The 20,794-nt window shown below is 44.4% G+C and overlaps 1 protein-coding gene and 1 long non-coding RNA gene across 2 annotated transcripts in view; both read right to left on the bottom strand.

The window, feature by feature from the left end:
• txlng (taxilin gamma) overlaps positions 1-20,794 on the bottom strand; it is a 91,893-nt gene that overhangs the window by 52,717 nt on the left and 18,382 nt on the right. Inside the window, exon 3 of the mRNA XM_037246686.1 lies at positions 8,941-9,085. Within this exon, the coding sequence (XP_037102581.1) occupies positions 8,941-9,085 (145 nt within the window). The remainder of the gene's footprint in view (positions 1-8,940; positions 9,086-20,794) is intronic.
• On the bottom strand, positions 11,615-12,980 carry LOC119120107. Its single transcript, XR_005097456.1, has 3 exons — positions 12,803-12,980; positions 12,385-12,492; positions 11,615-12,278 (listed from the first exon to the last, which is right to left on the bottom strand). It is a non-coding gene; the product is annotated as an uncharacterized LOC119120107 (long non-coding RNA).

Here is a 20,794-nt window from a genome sequence, read left to right on the forward strand (position 1 = left end):
TGCATGGGAGTTCGCCCAACCAGTCCACATGTGTTTTGTGGACTTGGAGAAGGCGTTCGACCGTGTCCCTCGGGAGATTCTGTGGGGGGTGCTTCGGGAGTACGGGGTACCGAGCCAACTGATAAGGGCTGTATCACCGATGCCAGAGTTTGGTCCGCATTTCCGGCAGAAAGTCGGATTTGCTCCCAGTGAGGGTTGGACTCCGCCAAGGCTGCCCTTTGTCACCGATTCTGTTCATAATTTTTATGGACAGAATTTTTAGGCGCAGCCGAGGCGTTGAGGGGGTCCGGCTTGGGGACCTCAGCATCGCGTCTCTGCTTTTTGCAGACGACGTGGTGCTGTTGGCTTCTTCAGGCCGTGATCTCCAGCTCTCACTGGAGCGGTTTGCAGCTGAGTGTGAAGCGGTCGGGATGAGGGTCAGCACCTCCAAATCCGAGTCCATGGTCCTCGATCGGAAAAGGGTGGAATGCCCTCTCCGGATCGGGGATGATATCCTGCCCCAAGTGGAGGAGTTGAAGTATCTTAGGGTCTTGTTCACGAGTGAGGGGAGGATGAAGCGCGAGATCGACAGGCGGATCGGTGCAGCGTCGGCAGTAGTGCGGACTCTGTACCGGTCCGTCGTGGTAAAGAGAGAGCTGAGCCAAAAGGCAAAGCTCTCAATTTACCGGTCGATTTACGCTCCTACCCTCACCTATGGTCACGAGCTATGGGTCGTGACCGAAAGAACGAGATCCCGGATACAAGCGGCCGAAATGAGTTTTCTCCGCAGGATGTCCGGGCTCTCCCTTAGAGATAGGGTGAGAAGCTCGGTCATCCGGGAGAGACTCTGAGTAGAGTCGCTACTCCTCCACGTTGAGAGGAGCCAGATGAGGTGGCTCGGGCATCTCATCAGGATGCCTCCTGGACGCCTCCCTGGGGAGGTGTTCCGGGCATGTCCCACCGGTAGAAGACCCCGGGGACGACCCAGGACGCGCTGGAGAGACTATGTCTCTCAGCTGGCCTGCGAACGCCTTGGGATCCCCCGGGATGAGCTGGATGAAGTGGTTGGGGAGAGAGAAGTCTGGGAGTCCCTCCTGAAGCTGCTGCCCCCGCGACCCGACCCCGGATAAGCGGAAGAAGATGGATGGATGGATGGACCGAAGAATTCGCATTTGTGGAGAGAGGAGGCTCTGCTACGTGCCTCATATGCAATGACAAAATCGCATCAATGAAACGCTCCAATATCAAGTGTAACTTTGAGACACGACACGCTACATTTGCAACCAAATGCCCAGCTGGGGACAGCAGAAAGAAAGCGTGTGAAGAGTTCCAGAGGAAGGTCCAAGCTAGTCAACAGCAACTCAGTGTGTGTTACAGAGGCAGCTTTGTACCTGAGGCCATTGCAATGCTAAAGAGTATTGGACATTGAAACACTTTTGTTTTTGCTGTTGTAGATTTACGAGCGTCTAAGTGTGTGAATCTATGTTTTAGTGATAGTACAGTGGAGCCTCGGTTTTCGAACGTCCCGGTTCTCGAACAAATCGGTATTCGAACAAAAAATTCGAGATTTTTTTGCTTCGGATGTCGGACGAAATTCGGTTGCCGAACCTCGCGAGATGAGCCGAGAGGACCCGCATGCCAACTGGCTCCGTTCGTTATTACATTCTCGTTACTCTGAGGATTGCATCAACTCTAATCATGCCTCCAAAGGAAGCAAGTGGGAGCAGTAAAGCCATCCTAAAACACAAAGACGCTCCTAAAGCATTGCGACACTGAGCGCCCGGCGTGCTGCGGTTGCGCGATCGGACCAAATTAAGCTCCCTGCGCACTGAGGTCGATTTAAATTTTGGAAAGTACATTAGGACTTTAAAAATATTTTCTAAATTTTAGCGACCGCTCTGTCACAATAATGCGACCAGCGCGGTGCAGTTGCGCGGTGGGCGGGGCGCAACGGTTGCGCGTTCGGCGGTGCGCTGCAGTTGCGCGATCGGACAAAATTAAGCTCCCTGCGCACTGATGTCCACTTAAATTTTGGAAAGTACAGCAGGACTTTAAAAATATTTTCTAAATTTCAGCGACGGCTCTGTTACAATAATGCGACCAGCGCGGTGCAGTTGCGCGGTCGGCGATGCGCTGCAGTTGCGCGATCGGACAAAAATGCGCAAATGAAGAAATGCTTAAAAGAGGCGGGGTTTTTTTGAACGGATTAATTTTTGTTCCATTATTTGTAATGGGAAAATATGATTCGGAATTTGAACGATTCACTTCTCGAACAGCCTTCTGGAACGGATTGTGTTCGAAAACCGAGGCTCCACTGTACTGTTTTTTCCGGGGACGGAACCCCATGTCTGTAACAAAATCTAACGTTAGGGTAGTAATAAAGAAACCTTGAACCTTGAACATTTACAAGCAATCTCCTAAACAAGAAGCCCAAAGTAAAACATGATAGACGCAACTAGCAACTATGGCTTCATAGACCCACTCACAAAGGCGCTCAGACGCAACAGCGATTGGACATGACCTTGCGGAGAGGGGCCACATTCACATACACAGTGGTCTGTAAATTCATCCGTGTACAATGAAGTACGCACCTAAATCCTGCAGTCTATTAGGGCTTATTATCCTGTGCAGGGCGGACCGAACGGCTCAATATTTTGCCATGTACCGTTTTACCCTATTGGATACAACACAAAATTTAAGACCAATACGTCAAAATTCAAAACTTTTTGTTTTTAAATTCATAAATTCAATACATCAAAGAGTTTTTAAGAATTCGCGGGTACTCTGTTTTTTGCCATATTTGTGCTGGTATGTCAGAGCAATAATATCTCGTAAGGCATTAAGAAAAAGGTTACTCTGGGTGCAAATGAAAAGCAGTCATTTGTCATCAGCGGTCTGTGGAGTCGGCTCATAAAGTACTGTATATGCCCGAATATAAGACAACCTTGATTATAAGACGACCCCCTCTTTTTCAAGACTCAAGCTTGAAAAAAAGACTTTTTGAACACCAAATTAAATTTTTATACAGAAAATGATTACATCTGAAACAAATGATTATAACAATATATTCGAGAGAAAAAGCATGTTATTTTGCCTCATTCAAATCAATCAAAAACTGTCTATCACATCTTAATATCTGAACATTTAAATATGTAAACTAAAGTGCAATCACATTTGTGAAATGAATGGCTTCTGGTTTTTGAAATGTAAATAAACCAATCTACTGTGATAAAACAACAACATTGCAATAACTGCACCATCAAAGTGAAGTCTAACTGTAACTGTAGTCTTGAAACAAATCGGAATAAGGAAAAACATTGCAATAAAATAATGCAAACTGCTACCGCTATTGTTGGGGAGCCTGAAGACTGTGTAGGGGGTTGGCTCGGATGGTTATGCTCTTTTCGCCCCCGGGTGTCGGTCAGAACACAGGAGGGAAGACGTGGTTCAGTTTTGATTGCTTAACTGAATTATTGGCAAAAAAGTAACAGGCACAGTGACTCATAGGGGCATACAGGCAAATTGGCAAAAGGGTATAAGCACACGTTTGGTCGTGCAGGTGAGAGCAGGTGTGTGTAGTGTACATGGGTGAGTCTTTGGGTGTGTGAATGTGATTCTTGTGTGTGTGATTATTGTATGAAGCGTGTGAAGGGTGTGTGTGTGTGTGTGTGTGTGTGTGTGTGTGTGTGTGTGTGTGTGTGTGTGTGTGTGTGTGTGTGTGTGTGTGTGTGTGTGTGGTTCTGCAACAGACAAATACAGCACAGCACGTAAGTCAACGCTCAACGTCTGACGTCACACAACACTAGTAGACGGCACACATTACGCAATTAACTGCGCGTATTGGTTCCGCTATACTAAATAACCATAAATGAAATACTCTTGGCAACACACCAAACATAAGTCATCGAGACAACAAAATACATTTGCTGGTGACCGTTAGTCGCCGTGCCGCTGCGTAACTGTAGTCATGCGTGTACGCTGCTCGTACGATGCGAGGCAAACTTAAAGGAGCCCGCCGGAGCTGTCAATCAAACGGCGCGCGCACACGAAGCAAACCGTGATCGGACAAACGGCACAACAGTGGACCGTAGTAACAATCAAATGTATATACTCACTTTGTGTCAAAGACGCACATGATAACAGCAACATACTCATTGATACCAGCAACCTTTAACTTCACGCTGCGCACAAGTGAATGGGTATAATGTCTAGACCCCCACTTTTTCAGTCTTATTTCAATGCAAAAAAACATCGTCTTATATTCGGGCCAATATGGTATATTGTACAATGAAATTCTGAGGGGCATGATGACCTCCCTTCAGAAACTTAGGCTGGCAAGACAGACCCAATGCTGTACTAGCAATTGGGTCTGGTGGAGTGGGTCATTCTCCGCGGCTCAGCTCAAAATGAACAGACAAATCAAATTCGTTGACTTGCCATGATGTGTTCTTTTTCCTCAATGTCACGCTTTGGCAGCGGAGGTCCATTCTAACAACATTCAAAATGGCACGCAATCCTGGTACAGCATTGGTCTGGCTTTCCAGGCTATCACAAACTGGCCTGTATGGCAGATTTCCAACAGAACCACAGACAAACCTCCAAAATAAATATTCCCTTTCTGAAAAAGCTCAAGGTAAAGGTAGGTCTCCAGACATGGAACCAATTGAAAGTCACCCTCAAATGCAAGGTAAAGAAACCATCACCATCCCTGTGATGTCAACGTGGTGTAGAACAGGATTCCAACAACTTTCGTGACAGTGGTAAATGCCATGTCTAAGAGGATCAAAGCAATGTGTTCCAAATTACTATGCAAATTATATTTTGCTCTTATTTTCAGTCAGTATGATAAAAGTCATCAACCTTTACAGTATAAATTGAATTTTGGCCTCCCAGAGCTGCTGTTTTGATGTGAACTGCCTCCCACTCTCATAGATCTTTTGCTTGATGATTCTCCAAAGGTTCTCTATAGGGTTGAGGTCAGGGGAAGATGGTCGCCACACCATGAGTTTCTCTCCTTTTATGCCCACAGCAGCAAATGAGACAGGGGTATTCCCTGCAGCATGAGATGGTTCATTGTCATGCATGAAGATGCTTTTGCTCCGGAAGGCATGGTTCTTCTTTATGTACCATGGAAGGAAGTTATCAGTCATTTCCACAACTTCAGGGATCCTAGAGGTGCCTACCAGCTCTCTCCCCAAAATTCTGGCCAAAAACATCACTCTGCCACCTCCTTGCTGGTGTGGTAGCCTAGTTGGCACCCAGTGGTAGTCTACTAACCATACACTACTCCATGCATTTGCACGACACTCATCAGTAAAACAAGACTGTTTGAAAATTAGTCTTCATGTATGTCTGGACCCACTAAAAACGTTTCTGCTTGTGAGCACTGGTTAGGGGTGGCTGAATAGTATTTATGCAACACAACAAGCCTATGAAGGATCCTGCCCCTTGAGGTTCGTGGGACTCTACAGACACCAGCAACTTCAAATACCTGTTTGCTAGTTTGTAATGGCATTCAAGCAGCTGGTCTCTTAATCCAATGAATTTGCCTTGCAGAAACTGTCCTCGTTCTGCCTTTGTCTCCACAAACCCATCTGTGCTTTGAATCAGCCACAAATCCCTTCACAACATGATGATCACTTAAGTTTTCCGGAAATATCTAATGTTTTCATACCATGTCCAAGGCATTGCACTATTTGATGCTTTTTGGCAGCAGACAGATTTTTCTTTCCCATGTTTGCAATCTGTGGCCTGTTTAATAATGTGGAATATCCTTTATATGTACTAATTTTCCTTCAATTGGGCTTACCGAGCAAACTAATTACAGGCAGTGTTGGCCCAATTACTTCCAAAATGTAATTAGATAATTAACTTTCCAAAAAAGTACTTGAACAACCCCTTCATAAATGTAAGTAATTACAAAGTAATTTTTGCATTTCTTTATCAAAAACGTTCAATGATTTGAATTCAGTGTACAGTTGCATAGAGGAAAAAAGCTTACACAAGTACGTCATTTAACTTAATATTTATTGAACAACAATGTAAAATAAGCATAAAATAAATAAATTGTCACAAAACTTCCAGAGCCCACACTGGACACTTTTTCATTTTTTACAGCAAAACTCCTCTGATGAGAGAAAAAAAAGTTTAAGTACGGAGTGGCCAACAATCCACTATATTGTAATGTAAACAATGTTGCAAGAGCTGAAAACGTAGTAAAAGTACAAACATACCAAGTTCCTCCCTCAAAATTCCTCCAAGCCTGCGCCCATTTTGTTTTGCCACGGTACGAGTACAAAGAAGTATTGTACAGCTCGAGATGAGCACGGGCTGATGATCATTTCCTCCATTTTGGTCTCTTTTCCCCCCAAACAATATCAATGCCATTGCATTGCACAGAATGTCACATGACACGTTCCCAAAGCTGATAGGCTAACGCGAGGCGTAGCGAGTCAAAACTTCTTCCGCGGAGAAGCGGAAGTGTTTTTTGTGCCACATTTCGCTGTTAGTAACGATTGAGTAGTAATAGTCGTAATTGAGTAGATTATCCCCATATTGGAAATTTATAACGGCGTTGGTAATGCCGTTGTTAGGGTTTGCAGAATATCTTCATCGTATGATTATGTTGGAATGTAACCTGTAATAATTTACCTAGCTTGTCCTGTCTTACCAAAAGTAGTAGACCAAAGTGCTAAGATCTTTTCACCTGATTGACTAGCTGCAGAGGAAGCAATCAAAGTTGCTTTGTTTCCACAAAGTCGTAAAAGGCCCCCTGCTATGCTTTGATCAGCAGGGGAGCGTCTTCACCCCATCCTGTGTTCTCACACCCCCACTTTCAACCCCACTGTGTTTCTTCTCAATAAATATGCACCTGATGAGGCCTGACTTCAGACTTCATTCGACCATCGCTGTAAGCACAGCGACGAGTGAACTCTCCGCCTGCAGGTGTCTGAAACGACTAAATTGTCTCCAGTGTGGTTCTTGCAAAATAAGTTAGAGTGAACACTACCCTAACATTTTGGTGCCGAAACCCGGGACCCTCATACCCGCCATCTGGCTGACGGAGGACGACGCGCTGTACACCGTCGACGAGCCAGCGTCCATTAGGAGGACCTGGTAAAGAAAGACCTGGGAAGTAAATTCTTCACTGGGCCAGCATCTTAGGTCTGCCTTCGTCTGACAGAGGTGGATTGACGGGACCCGGCAGTGCAACGAACCAGGGGTCAAGTAAGTTAACGCCCTAAAGTTGTGTGATTGTGTTGTTGTGAAACGCGTAAAAGGTAGAGGTGTCTGAAACGACTAATTTGTCTCCAGTGTGGTTCTTGCAAAATAAGTTAGAGTGAACACTACCCTAACAGCCGTTACTTGTAACGTTAGTCCCAACACTGATCACAGGTGTCTGCGATTGATTTCAGTGACCCATAGAGCCCTGAGACACAATACTATCCATGAGTTTAATTGAGAAACAAAAACTGACCCTGGATAACAATTTTATCGAACCATCCATGTCACTCCAATTCATTAAATCCATCGAAATCTTCATCCTCTGTGTCGTGACACACTCAAACAACTCAGCTGACTCCGGAAATAGATGCGGAGCTGACGTCAGACAGTTCCAGTCACAATTATTCCAAAGGCCTAGGGCGCCCTCATGCGGTTGAGTGTGAAAATAACATGTGAAGTGGTATACTAGTAAGTAAGTAATGTGTCAAGTAATATTGTGTTAATGATTTCACATATAGTAAGTCGCATCCCCGGCCAAACTGTGAAAAAAAACCTGACTTATACCGTAATTTTCGGACTATAAATCGCTCCGGAGTATAAGTCGCATCAGCCATAAAATGCCCAAAAAAGCGGCCCGGTGGTTGGGGGACCACTGCTCTAGATCATTAAATCCATTGATCAAATTCCTCGTCCTTTGTCAACAACGCCGCGCGTGCGCCCTGACATCAGCCTCGTCGTTATTCCACAGATCTACTATATAACTATATTGTAGCGTTAACAAAGTTCAAGGAAAAACGTGGGTTTGGTAAACGGCTCTTTATTTAACAAAACAAACTTCCAGGCTTGTGGCGGTGTGGACTTCCAGCCACGGAAGTGGAAGAGAGCTCCATAGAATAGGACCGGGCGTGCGTAAAAGCCATGACCGAGCCCCATCCACCGTCCCCGGACATCCACCCGGCCGAGCACCGGCCCTCGACTTCCATCCACGGAGGTGAAAGACAGCTCGGTAGAGTAGGACCGGGCGTGCGTAAAAGCATTGTCCGAGCCCCATCCACCGTCCCTGGACAGCCACCCGGCCGAGCGCCGGCCCCAGACTTCAATCCACGGAAGTGAAAGAGAGCTCCGTCGAGTCAATCTTTGTCCTTTATGTAAAAAATACATACGTCGCTCCTTATTATAAGTCGCCCCCCCCACCCAAACTATGAAAAAAAACCGCGACTTATAGTCCGAAAATTACGGTTGTCCAGAAAATAAACTTTGTTTTACTGCACAGCCTTCACTGTACAACTTCACAAGGATGATAATGTACTGTATACGATGTACACAATAACTACATTACTCTGAATCAATAATCAATATCTGATAACCCAAGTCACTGTTCGGGTACACTCGCATGTCTTGTGTGCGCGCATTGTGGGATCGAATCCCGCTCAGTGGCAGTGTGCTTGTGGGTGTGATTGGTTGTTTGTCTCGTCATGTTTGCGCCCTGCGACTGGGTGCCGACCAGTTCAGGGTGTCGTCTGTCTTTCACCCTTTGTTAGCTGGGATTGCACATCCCTGAATAGAATAAGTGGTGTTAAAAATGGATGGATGAATACATAATAACCTAAAGCATGTTTTAATCAGAGAGCAAAGGTATGAAGAACAGTAAGATATTGAAACAGAGTACAAAAGTGTAATCAATCTATATAATAAATGAAATCCAGTCTGTAAATAGTCAAAATTCAGAGTTCCTACCAAACGCATCCTCTTCAGAAGACTTGGGTTCTCCAAGATCAAGCGCTGACTCCCTCAAGTCACTTAGACTGCCCTCTCTGCCAGGAGTCTCTCCTCTCTCTTCCTCATTGCAGCACAACTCTAAACCAAACTCTGCAACCTCCTCCTAACAAGAGACATATGCAAAGAAAGCGGTTAAGATCGAAGAGATCTTTAAAGTCATTTGATCTCTCAGGAGTCCAGCAGGTGCAAAATACATTTCAAGATGGCAAACAGTGAACCGGTGTGTATGTTTTTATTGAGTCGTGCTTCATTGACGGGGTTTCTACTTGTTTACTGTTATAACTTGGGCTATGATGATTATAACAGAAAGGAAGACACTGAAGATTACTCACGAGGTTGTAATCGGGTTCAACCACACTTTACATCAACTACGTCATCACACAGATTACCCAGTAAGCATCATGGCACTTTGCTAAGAAACGTCAGCAACGAAGACACATTTACAAATGCCGAAATTGGTTGAGAGAAGAGGTTGCCCCTCGTTCCTGGCTGACGTAGCAACGGCCCTTTCCATTTTCAAGCACTCTTATTATGGTGGATGTTGTTCTGCACAGTTAAATTAAGACAAATTAAGAGTAAGACATCAATTCCCCTTACGACTTTGTTCCTCCTCACTTCTTCAAGGAGGTTCTCCTCAGTATTAAAATAAACAACAGTCTTTCCTGGTGTAGTCCCAACATTTTAAACATGCTGTATGTTAACCCCATTGTCATTTTTTTAGTAGTTTAATGTGAGATTTTAAAAAAAACGGCTCTGTGGAGCCCCCCCATAAAAATCAAAGCAGCATCAGTTGTTTCATCTTGAACTATGAAAATGTTGTCGTATGAGTAACAGTCTAAAACCTACAAAAAAGTCTCTCAGACCCTTACGCTAAATCGAAAAGGATGTTAGCAATTTTGAATTTACTTTGAAATTTGGCGCACGTAAGCTGCTGTAACATTACCCACCTGATCCTATCTCGCATATTTGATCAAAGTTTAGGCCTAAGGACATCTAAACTTATTTTTCATCGTAGTTGTAGCGCACCTAATGGCAAAATAAAAAAATAAAAAAGGGAATAAAATGTTTATTTCCTGTAGCCAGTAGGTGGCACGACCACTATGATGAAAAATAAGTTTGTAGATGTCTTCATCAAATGTGCAAAATTTGGAGAAAATAAGATCAAGTAGATCAAGACCAAATATTGGTCAAGTTACATCAGGTTTGATTGTCACAAGGCATCATCAGACTTTGAAGCGTGTAGCCACGCCTTTTGCCCGAAAGTCACAAAATATGCATGATAGAAGTCTTGAGAAAAATGTTGGATTTGTCCGACGGGTTTGGTGCAGTCCATCAAAATTTAAAAAATGTGATTCCTTGACGCCACTAGGTTGCACTATCGCAGTGCTTCTCGATTATTTTCTGTGATGGACCCCTAGGGAGAAGAAAACATTTCGCGCCCCCCCACGCTTGTATCCTTACTAACATTAAATAAAACAAAAAAATAAACAAAAAAGAAAGATCAACTGACAACAAGGAATGACTTTAAGAACATTGTTTTTTCATCTGTAACAAAACAGATTCAAAGTGCATCGCTTTGCTTGAAATTATCAAATAAATTTGAATTATTGAAATTATAAACATTCTTGACCAACTGTCATTTTATGCTGAAAAAATAAAATGAATAATAAATAATATTAAATTAAATAACATCAATATATAATATTCAATTCAAAGTAATCAGCAACATTACCTCAGGAGCACAGTATATAAAACACTTTAACCTACAAAACAAAAATTAATAAAACCATTTGTTCTGTTTTTTTGCTTTTATCAAAATGAAGCAGTTAGCATTAATGGCTACAATGAGCACGTTTTGCAGTACAAATCTTTTCGAAGCGGGGTTTGAAGCATGATACTGCAACTCTAAGCTCCTTCTCAATGTTTAGCTGTGACCTGTACTTGGTCTTCAGTGCAGCAACAGCAGAGAGCCCAGTCTCACAAAGATAAGATGTTGCAAAAGGAAGAATGCTGATAGCCTTCTAACCCAAGAGTGGATATTCTCTCTCAATACTCAGCCAGAATTCATTCAGTGTCTGTGATGTGAACCTCAGTTTCAGTAAGCTTTTGAGTGAAAGAGCTTATCTTGTCTGTGACCTGAGGGAGGTGTTTATCTTTCCCTTGAAGCTGTAGATTTAGTTCATTTAGCCTTCCAAATATGTCACTCAGGTAGGCCAGTTTCGCCAAGAATAGGGTGATCAGATTTGAGTTTCTGAAAAGGAGAACACCTTTTGTGTGTGTGTGTGTGTGTGTGTGTGTGTGTGTGTGTGTGTGTGTGTTGGGGGGGGGGGGGGTCACGGTGTATAGGTGTATTTTGTGTATGTTATGACACAAATGACATGGTATCTGTAAAGCAATTGCATTTATTGGCCTGAATAACACAAAACAATACATGTACAATAACAAAAACATATTTACACAAAAACATACGTACACTGACATTTTTTAGTTTTATAGCGTAACTGTATGAAAAGCATAGCTACCTTCTGCTTGGTCACAAAGAAATCTGTGACTTTGGATGATGAGCTCCCACCCCTCGCTGCTTTTGTGTGCTTGGAATTCATCTGTGCCTGCAGGTCATTGGCACCTTTATTTGCCACAGACACGCAAGTGCCTGCCTTAGATGTCAAGCACTCAGCTTCATAAGGATCACGACGCTGGCGAAAGCACGGGAATTTTTTATTCAACGTGACTTATTTGCGAACGATACAGAGAAACGTGGAATTGACTGAAATGGAACGGAGTGAAAATACTATTGACAATGTACAATGTGTATTATGTTTGAGGCAGTCGAACAAAAATCCCAGATGATTTTGAAATTACCCCCCGATATTGTTTTGGTCTCAAAAGTAGGACATGTGAAAAGAGGACGTCTGGTCACCTTAGCCAAGAAGTTCTCGTCACCGAATTTTTCTGCGACTTCATACTTGTGTTCCTGCGCCAAAAACATTATCTCCTCTCTGAGCTCATTTCTTCTTGACAGTCACCTTGCTTTACTGTGAAACAGCACAGCTTGGTGCTCAGCTCCCATCTCCTCACAGATAGAAGAAAAGACTCTTGTTTTTAGAGGTCTGGTCTTGATGAAATTGACTACACCTATAATGTCAGTCATGACCTCACTGAATTCAGAGGAAAGGTGCCTTGAGTCCAATGCTTCTTTGTGTATAACACATTGTGTCCACTCAGCATTAGGTGAGGCATTTTTGATGAGTGCCCCGAATCCTTTTCTCATCCCTGCCATGGTCTGTGCACCATCACTGCAAACACCAATGCAGTCTTCCCACTTTAGACTATTTTCAGTCAAGAAGCAGTCCAGAATTTTGAACAGCTCTTCAGCTGTAGCCCTGCCTTTGACATACTTACAAAAATGTAGATCCTCACACAGGGAGTTTGTCAGGTCAAAACTGCAAAGCAAAACGTCTGTCTTTGAGTTTATCAACCAGCTGTTCTTGAAGATCGTTTGCAATGTCACTTATACTCAGCTCAGTGGCCTAGTGGTAGAGTGTCCGCCCTGAGACTGGAAGGTTGTGGGTTCAAACCCTGGCCGGGTCATACCAAAGACTATAAAAATGGGACCCATTGCCTCCCTGCTTGGCACTCAGCATTAAGGGTTGGAATTGGGGGGTTAGATCACCAAATGATTCCCGAGCGCGGCACCGCTGCTGCTCACTGCTCCCCTCTCCCCCAGGGGATGGATCAAAATCACATGGGGATGGGTTAAATGCAGAGGACAAATTTCACCACACCCCGATGTGTGTGTGACGATCATTGGGACTTTAACTTTATACGTCTGGCAACAGTGTCATTGGACAGAGGAATAGTTTTTATTTTTACAGCACTTGCGACATTGAATAGGCTATGACTATGTATGAAACATTTGGAAAAAAAAAAGCATATATTTAACCATATTCTTTTGATATTGATTAAATGTGTTATTGTCGATAATATAGTTATTATGCTGGTTGTTCTGACACTCCCAGCAGATGCAGAGTATACTGGCAAGACAAGTCCAGGGAGCAGTGCAAGGGAAAGGCCAACTCAGGACAGAGAGTCAGACTCAGAGAGACCTTTTGATTATTTTGCTCGCCCTCATTCTAGAGATTTTGATTTGTTTTTCCGGTACCACCCACAACAAAACCCAAAGAATGATTGTGTGCATGTGTGTGCGCACAAATGCGTTTTGCTTGTGCCCATGCATTTAAGTGTGGGTGTGAACATGCACGTGTGGGCAAGGCCTGGGTGGCCTGGTACCATAAATGACTCCTGGCCTGAAAAAACCTCCCAGTCCGGCCCTGGCTCATGTTATGGGAGACACAGATAGCAAGCGGAGACCCTGCTCATTTTCCCTGTCTCCGAGATGTGTGCGCAGCAAGCGTTAATCCTAACGTGAAACAGTACTAAAACAACATTTCAGGTCTTTAGCAAACTCAAGACAGAATTCGCAGTTTTTCGCTCACCATTCACAATCAGAGCTTCTGATGTGTCTGTTGACATGCAACTTGAAATCATTGATTTGCAGTGTGATGTAGAATTGAAGGACACATTTGCTGGACACATTTCACAAGTATCTCCTACCCAGGGACGTGCGGTCAGAGGAGGCAAGGGAGGTTACGCCTCCCCTGCCATCATGAAAAGGGGAAAAACAAATTCAATTGTTTTTATTATAAAGTCATTTTCCTTTTGATTTCAATAATTTTGTATAATTTTTCACCAAACTCACTGAATTTTTATAGTTATTTTAAAACCGAAGACGATTCACTCGGAGGGGCCTCCTCTGAGGATTGCGTAATCACACGGCTGCCTATGTTGACAGGCTATGCAGTTAGACTGAACTGCTCTCGGTCTTTATGTCGCTGTTTAAGTGTTCAAACACTGTGGCTGTATTAATTAATATCCGTAGTTAAGCTGGTGTATATACCGTAATTTATTTTTTCATAGTTTGGGTGGGGGGGGCGACTTATAATGAGAACCGCGATGTAGCAAGGGATTACTGTAATTTGAATTTCAAGTGACGTCAGCAGTGTGGCGCAGTGTGGCGCAGTGTGGCGCGGCGTGACGCGGCGGTTGTTTACAAAAAGGACAAAGATTGATCACGGGATGACGAAGATGACGAAGGGCCCCACGTACTACCGGCATCATTAGCGGCTTTGTTTCTACTAAGTGACACGGAGGATGAAGAGTTTGAAGGATTTAAGGATTTGGAGTGACACAGAAGGTTTGAAAAACTATTATGGCTTTTACGCACGCCCGGTCCTACTCTACGGAGCTCTCTTTCACCTCCGTGGATAGAAGTCGGGGGCCGGCGCTCGGCCGGGTGGCTGTCCGGGGACGGTGGATGGGGCTCGGTCATGGCTTTTACGCACGCCCGGTCCTATTCTATGGATCTCTCTTCCACCTCCGTGGCTGGAAGTCCACGCCGCCACACGCCTGGAAGTTTGTTTTGTTAAATAAAGAGCCGTTTACCAAACCCACGTCTTTCCTTGTACTTTGTTAACGCTACAATCTAGTTATATACTAGATCTGTGGAATAACGACGAGGCTGACGTCAGGGCGCGCGCGCGGCGTTGTTGACAAAGGACGAGGAATTTGATCGATGGATTTAATGATTTAGAGTGCACAGATCAGCGGTGGCCAACCCGCGGCTCGCGAGCCGCATGCGGCTCTTTGGCTAGTTTCATGCGGCTCTTTTACGTTCATATCAACATTTGTGTTTATTTTTCGTGCGTATTTGCTTCGCTTGAGTTCAATATGGTATTTTGGTCAAATGCGCATGCGCGTGAGGTGAAATCCCGCATAGGAGGAGGGACAAACAGAGCGATTGGTTTTGCCCGCTTTTTTTATGAATGGCGACTGTGACTACGGGGGCCCATTAGGTCCAGAAAAGCTGACAAGACGCTTGCCAAAATGGCAAGGAAAAAATGCACAGCTAAACGAATATATGACGATGAACACAGGACGTTTTTAACAGAGTTAAAGTAGTTTTTTGTTTAACGCTATGGCAAGCCATTCTGCCTGATATGTCTGACGTCATTGGCGCATTTAAAAGCTTCAAATGGTCAGCGCCACTTTGCAAAAGGGACTGAATTTCGCAGGCACAAGTTTGGAGACTTTGAAAAGTCAGGCAGAAAAATAGGTACAGTTTTTCAAAAAAATTACGAAGCACTCAGAGACTGTCACACTTGCATTGTTTCAACTGGCTTGGAACATTGCACGGGCTAAAAAGCCATACAATGAAGTGGAGTTCGTTAAAATATGCCTCAGTGGCGTTATTGAAATCTTGTCTCCTGAAAACGACGAACTCAAACGAATGGTCTGTCCCGCCACACATAGTAAGTGAAAAAACTTATGTTTTTGTTTGTGGAATTTGTTGAACTGAGAGTTTGTCTGTGTGAGACAATGCACACAATGCTCATTGTTGAAAATGTGGTCTTTTGTCTGTGGTTTTAGTACTGTAGGAGTCAATTTGTCATTATCATGTTGGTGCGTGACATAATAATGTCACACAATAAATTTGGCTGAGCAGAGGGGTGTGTGTGTGTGTGCGCGCGCGTGCGCGCGCGTGCGTGTTTGTGCGCGTGTGTGTGTGGGGGGGGTGTTCATGTGTGCTCATGTGTATGATGTGGCTCTTTGCGATGACAGTAAAAAATGTGGCTCTTAGTCTCTGACTGGTTGGCCACCCCTGGCACAGATGGTTTGATAATATTATTGCTTATATAATAGTAATTTGATATCTAATTTATATATCGTTACATCAAAGTCAAAAAGTCAAAGTCTGCTTTATTGTCAATTTCTTCACATGCCAAGACACACAAAGAAATCGAAATTACGTTCCCACTGTCCCACGGTGACAAGACATAGTACACAATATACATATAATATACTGACGGAAGTAAGATGGCGGCGCGTGCACACGCAGCGGCCTCTCTCTGTCCCGAACGGTGTTTTGTTTTGTCGTTTAATGTGGGTTTGTCCGACAGTTTTGTGTGTTCGTCTCGTCGTACCGGGTTGTGCTACAAGTACGGCGGGCTGGTTCTGCTCGACATCGGCGAAAGCGAGTTTTGTGGCGATCTGGACTTTGAAGCGGGGACATTAAAGGCGCTCGGTCTGCTCCGTCCTGAAGCGTCGCCGGACTCGCCTGCTATTCCTCCCCCGGTTGGGCGTCCGGGCCAGGCTGGCGGCCGACCCAGCTCGCCCGGCCGTGCCTTCCATTCTTCTGGCGAACGTTCGATCGCTGGACATCAACATGCCTGCTGAGATCTACGGACCGGACAGTGCGTAACTGCTGTGCATCTGGAGCGGCTGGCGTGCTATCGGGCGGACCGGGCCATTGTACGAGGGGGAACATCGCGAGGAGGTGGAATGTGCGTCTACATCCGTGACGAAATGGTGCCGGGACTCTGTTGTGGGATGCAAGCACTGCTCGCCACTGGCGAGGTTTGTGATCTCCAGGCTGTTGGGGTCCTGAACTCTCTCCCCCGTTGTTTGCTTGTATGTTAATCGTGTACTGTGTCTCGTCACCGTGGGATAGGGGAAACGGAATTTCGAATTCTTTGTGTGTCTTAGCATGAAGGCATTGACAATAAAGCTGACTCTGACTCTCTGACTCTGACATACCGTAATTTTCGGACTATAAGTCGCGTTTTTTTTTTCATAGTTTGGGTGGGGGGGCGACTAATACTCAGGAGCGACTTGTTTTTTTTTAAAAAATTTCAAAAAAAAAAAATGAAACCGCGATAAACGAACCGCAATGTAGCAAGGGATTACTGTAATTTGAATTTCAAGTGACGTCAGCAGCGCGACGTCGCGGTCAGCAGCGCGACAGCAGCGCGACAGCAGCGCGACAGCAGCGCGACGCGGCGTTGTTTACATAAAGGACAAAGATTGACTCGACGGAGCTCTCTTTCACTTCCGTGGATTGAAGTCGGGGGCCGGCGCTCGGCCGGGTGGCTGTCCAGGGACGGTGGATGGAGCTCGGACAATGCTTTTACGCACGCCCGGTCCTACTCTACCGAGCTGTCTTTCACCTCCGTGGATGGAAGTCGAGGGCCGGCGCTCGGCCGGGTGGCTGTCCGGGGACGGTGGATGGGTCTCGGTCATGGCTTTTACGCACGCCCGGTCCTATTCTATGGAGCTCTCTTCCATTTCCGTGGCTGGAAGTCCACGCCGCCACACGCCTGGAAGTTTGTTTTGTTAAATAAAGAGCCGTTTACCAAACCCACGTCTTTCCTTGAACTTTGTTAATGCTACAATATAGTTATATAGTAGATCTGTGGAATAACGACGAGGCTGACGTCAGGGCGCACGCACGCGCGGCGTTGTTGACAAAGGACGAGGAATTTGATCGATGGATTTAATGATTTAGAGTGCACAGATGGTTTGATAACATTATTGCTTATATAATAGTTATTTGATATATAATTTATATATCGTTATATGGGCCTGTGGAATAATTTGAAGTGCAAGAGCCGTCAGCGGCGCGCACGCATTGTTGACAAAGGACGATTGATGGATTTAATGAATTGGAGTGACACAGATGGTTTTATTAACGTGTTATTTATGTAATAGTTTTTTGAATAACTGAATTTTACGTCAGGGCCGTTCTCAGCTCTTAGTTTGTGTTTATGTCACGTTAGCATACCTATCGTTTAGCCTGTTGTTGCTCGTTCATGACTGTTCTTGGTGTTGGATTTTGTCGAATAAATTGCCCCCCCCAAAATGCGACTTATACTCCGGAGCGACTTATGTTTTTTTTCACTTTTTTGGGCATTTTATGGCTGGTGCGACTTCTACTCCGGTGCGATTTATAGTCCGAAAATTACGGTACAAGTAAACAACACAAAAAAATAAAAACAAGAAGGCACAAACAATGAATAAATAAGAGTGATGAATAAATAATAAATAAACAAATAACATAATAAATAAGAGGAGCAAAAATGGAGCAAGTGTGCATACAGCAGACAGTCAGAATATAGCGCAAAAGTACAGGACGCTACGCAGAAGGGGGGAGAGAGTTCAGGATCCTAACAGCCGGGGGTATGAAGCTGTTAGTGAGTCTGGTGGTGCGGGAGCGCAGGCTCCTGTACCTCTTCCCAGAGGGCAGAAGATCAAACAAAGAGTGAGCGGGGTGACTCACATCACTCACAATCGTGAGTTATATGGGCCTGTGGAATATTTTGAAGTGCAAGCGCCGTCAGCGGCGCGCACCCATTGTTGACAAAGGACGATCGATGGATTTAATGAATTGGAGTCACACAGATGGTTTTATAAATGTGTTATTTACGTAATAGTTTTTTTTAATAACTCTGAATGTTACGTCAGGCCCGTTCTCAGCTCTTCGTTTGTGTTTATGTCACGTTAGCATATCTATCGTTTAGCCTGTTGTTAGTCGTTCATGTCTGTTCTTGGTGTTGGATTTTGTCGAATACATTTCCCCCCAAAATGCGACTTATACTCCGGAGCGACTTATATATGTTTTTTTTCACGTTATTGTGCATTTTATGGCTAATGCGACCTAAATTACGGAGCGACTTTTAGTCCGAAATTTCCGGTAGTATCTTGTATTTTTTGTCATCTCTCTGTAACGTCGTGTTTCTTTAGATGAACAAAACGGCTTTGAAACGAGACCTTACGGAGACAACGAAAAAAAAATTCTCCAGCCTTATGGCAGGGATCCCGGGATGCTTCATGCGCCAACCTGTAGAATAAGAGATCTCCAGTTCAAATTGTGAACAACTGAGGAGTAGTCGTCCATTTGTTTCGTTTTACATTCAGGTTTTTTGTTTGTTTTTTTCCCCTCGTTTTTGCATTTCGTTTTACAATGGAGGATTACATATCCAAATGATTTTCAACGATGGATTTTCAGTCGAAGCAGGAGGTAATCAGTAAAGGAAGAGCAACTCCGGAGTTAAAAGGTTTGATTCGGACAATTGGACTTCGGAACGGAGTGGTACGCACGATCGAAAACAAGTTTTTGATTTCACGTGCTTTACTGAATGTTTTTATGTGTGAAGACTGCTGATATGAGATTTTAATTAAAATAGTTCAAATTAAATAATGAATTAGCCACACGAGATCATCGTTAACCAACTTTTTTTGTGACACGGTTAGGTGCCGGACAAATTTTACCGGGGGGAGGGGGGTTGACGTCAGTACCTCCCCAGTCATGAACCTCACCGCACGTCACTGCTCCTACAACGCTATCCTAAATTGACAGTACTGGCTGCAAAAATGTTGTCCATGTTTGGGACTACCTACCTTTGTGAGCAGGTTTTCTCACTAATGAACATTAATAAATCAAAGCTACACTCAAAGCTCACACGCACTTAGATGAAATTCTGAAACGGGTTGCTACTCGGGATATGACGCCTGATATTGATGCACTTGTGCAGGCTAAAAGATGCCAAGTTTCAGGGGCAAATACTAAGCAAGTCTAACTTCTATTGAATGCTGCACTATAAAATAAACAAATGTGAATATTTGCTCTAGTAATTGCTGTGAAAGTAAGTGGTCGTCAGAAACAAATTTACAAGAGAAGAGTATTGTTAAATAAAATATTGTCTTATCATAAGACATGTCCAGGACTTGGCGGCTGCTTCTCCGGAACTTCTCCTTAACGAGTCAGAATGGAAGAAGCTTGAGACCTTGGCCACGATCCTCAAGATGCCATACGATGTCACGGTCAAGCTCCAGTCGGCCTCAATCACCCCGGGCAGCTTTCTCAAGGAGTGGTCGGCCTTGAAGGCAGCGTTGCGCAAGCAGCCCCTTCTGGCTTCACCAATCGCCAATTCAATGGAGCAACGAGAGGACAAGCTCTTCGACAATGATTTTTTTCTGGCAGCCGTCTTCGTCGATGCGCGTTACCGCATTCTCCTCAGCGAAGAGCAGATGGAGCGCGCCAAGAATGGCCTCCGTGCCGTTGTGAGGCGAATCCGGTCTCGTACCCACCAGCACCTGGAGGGGCCGTCGATGGAGGCCGAGGTTGATGGCTCCACATGGACGGAGGAGGATGAGTTTGAAAAAGAACTTGACAGCATTGAGCGCCGCCAGCGTTTGTCGGCCACCACCTCGCCAACCGACATAGATGAAGAAATTGGGGCAATGTTGGCACTTGGTCGAATGAAAGAGAGCCCATTTGTTACAGCTGATCGTTATCCGTCCGGCCTCAAGGCAGCGACTCGGACACTAACAGCAATGCCAATCAGCCAAGTCAGCGTAGAGCGCCTGTTTTCCGGGCTCAAGTTTATCATGTCTGATCAGCGCGGCGCGATGAAGGCTGACTTGGTTGAGGCGATTTTGTTCCTAAGAACAAACTAAAGTCGTTGAATTGAAACTTGAAAGTATCTGTTTATTGTATTTCGTTTATATGTTTAATAAAGATAAAGCCATCACAAAACTGTTGTAATTATTTAGATGTTGATCTAAATTAGCCTTGAATAAAGACTAAGCAGTCACACGAATTAACAGAAAAAATGGACAGCCGGACTCGGACTCGTGGTCAAGAGGCCGGACTCGGACTCGGTGCAAAAATCCGACCGAGTCCACAGCCCTGGTCTTATGCATACCACATACATTATCTATGTGAGTTTTTCTTTTTTTTTACATTTTATGCATTAACAAGGAAGGGGCCAAATTTACTTTATCAAATGTCTGTTTAAAACAGCTGCCACTTAACATTTCAAGTGTGTGGCCACAAGAATTGCTACCTAGATGTGGAAAATGCATTTTGAATTCATTCATTTCTAAATGTAGATGTGTTTGATGTATTTTGTTTGTT

The sequence above is a fragment of the Syngnathus acus genome, chromosome 3, assembly GCF_901709675.1.
Source record: "Syngnathus acus chromosome 3, fSynAcu1.2, whole genome shotgun sequence".
Lineage (NCBI taxonomy): Eukaryota > Metazoa > Chordata > Actinopteri > Syngnathiformes > Syngnathidae > Syngnathus > Syngnathus acus.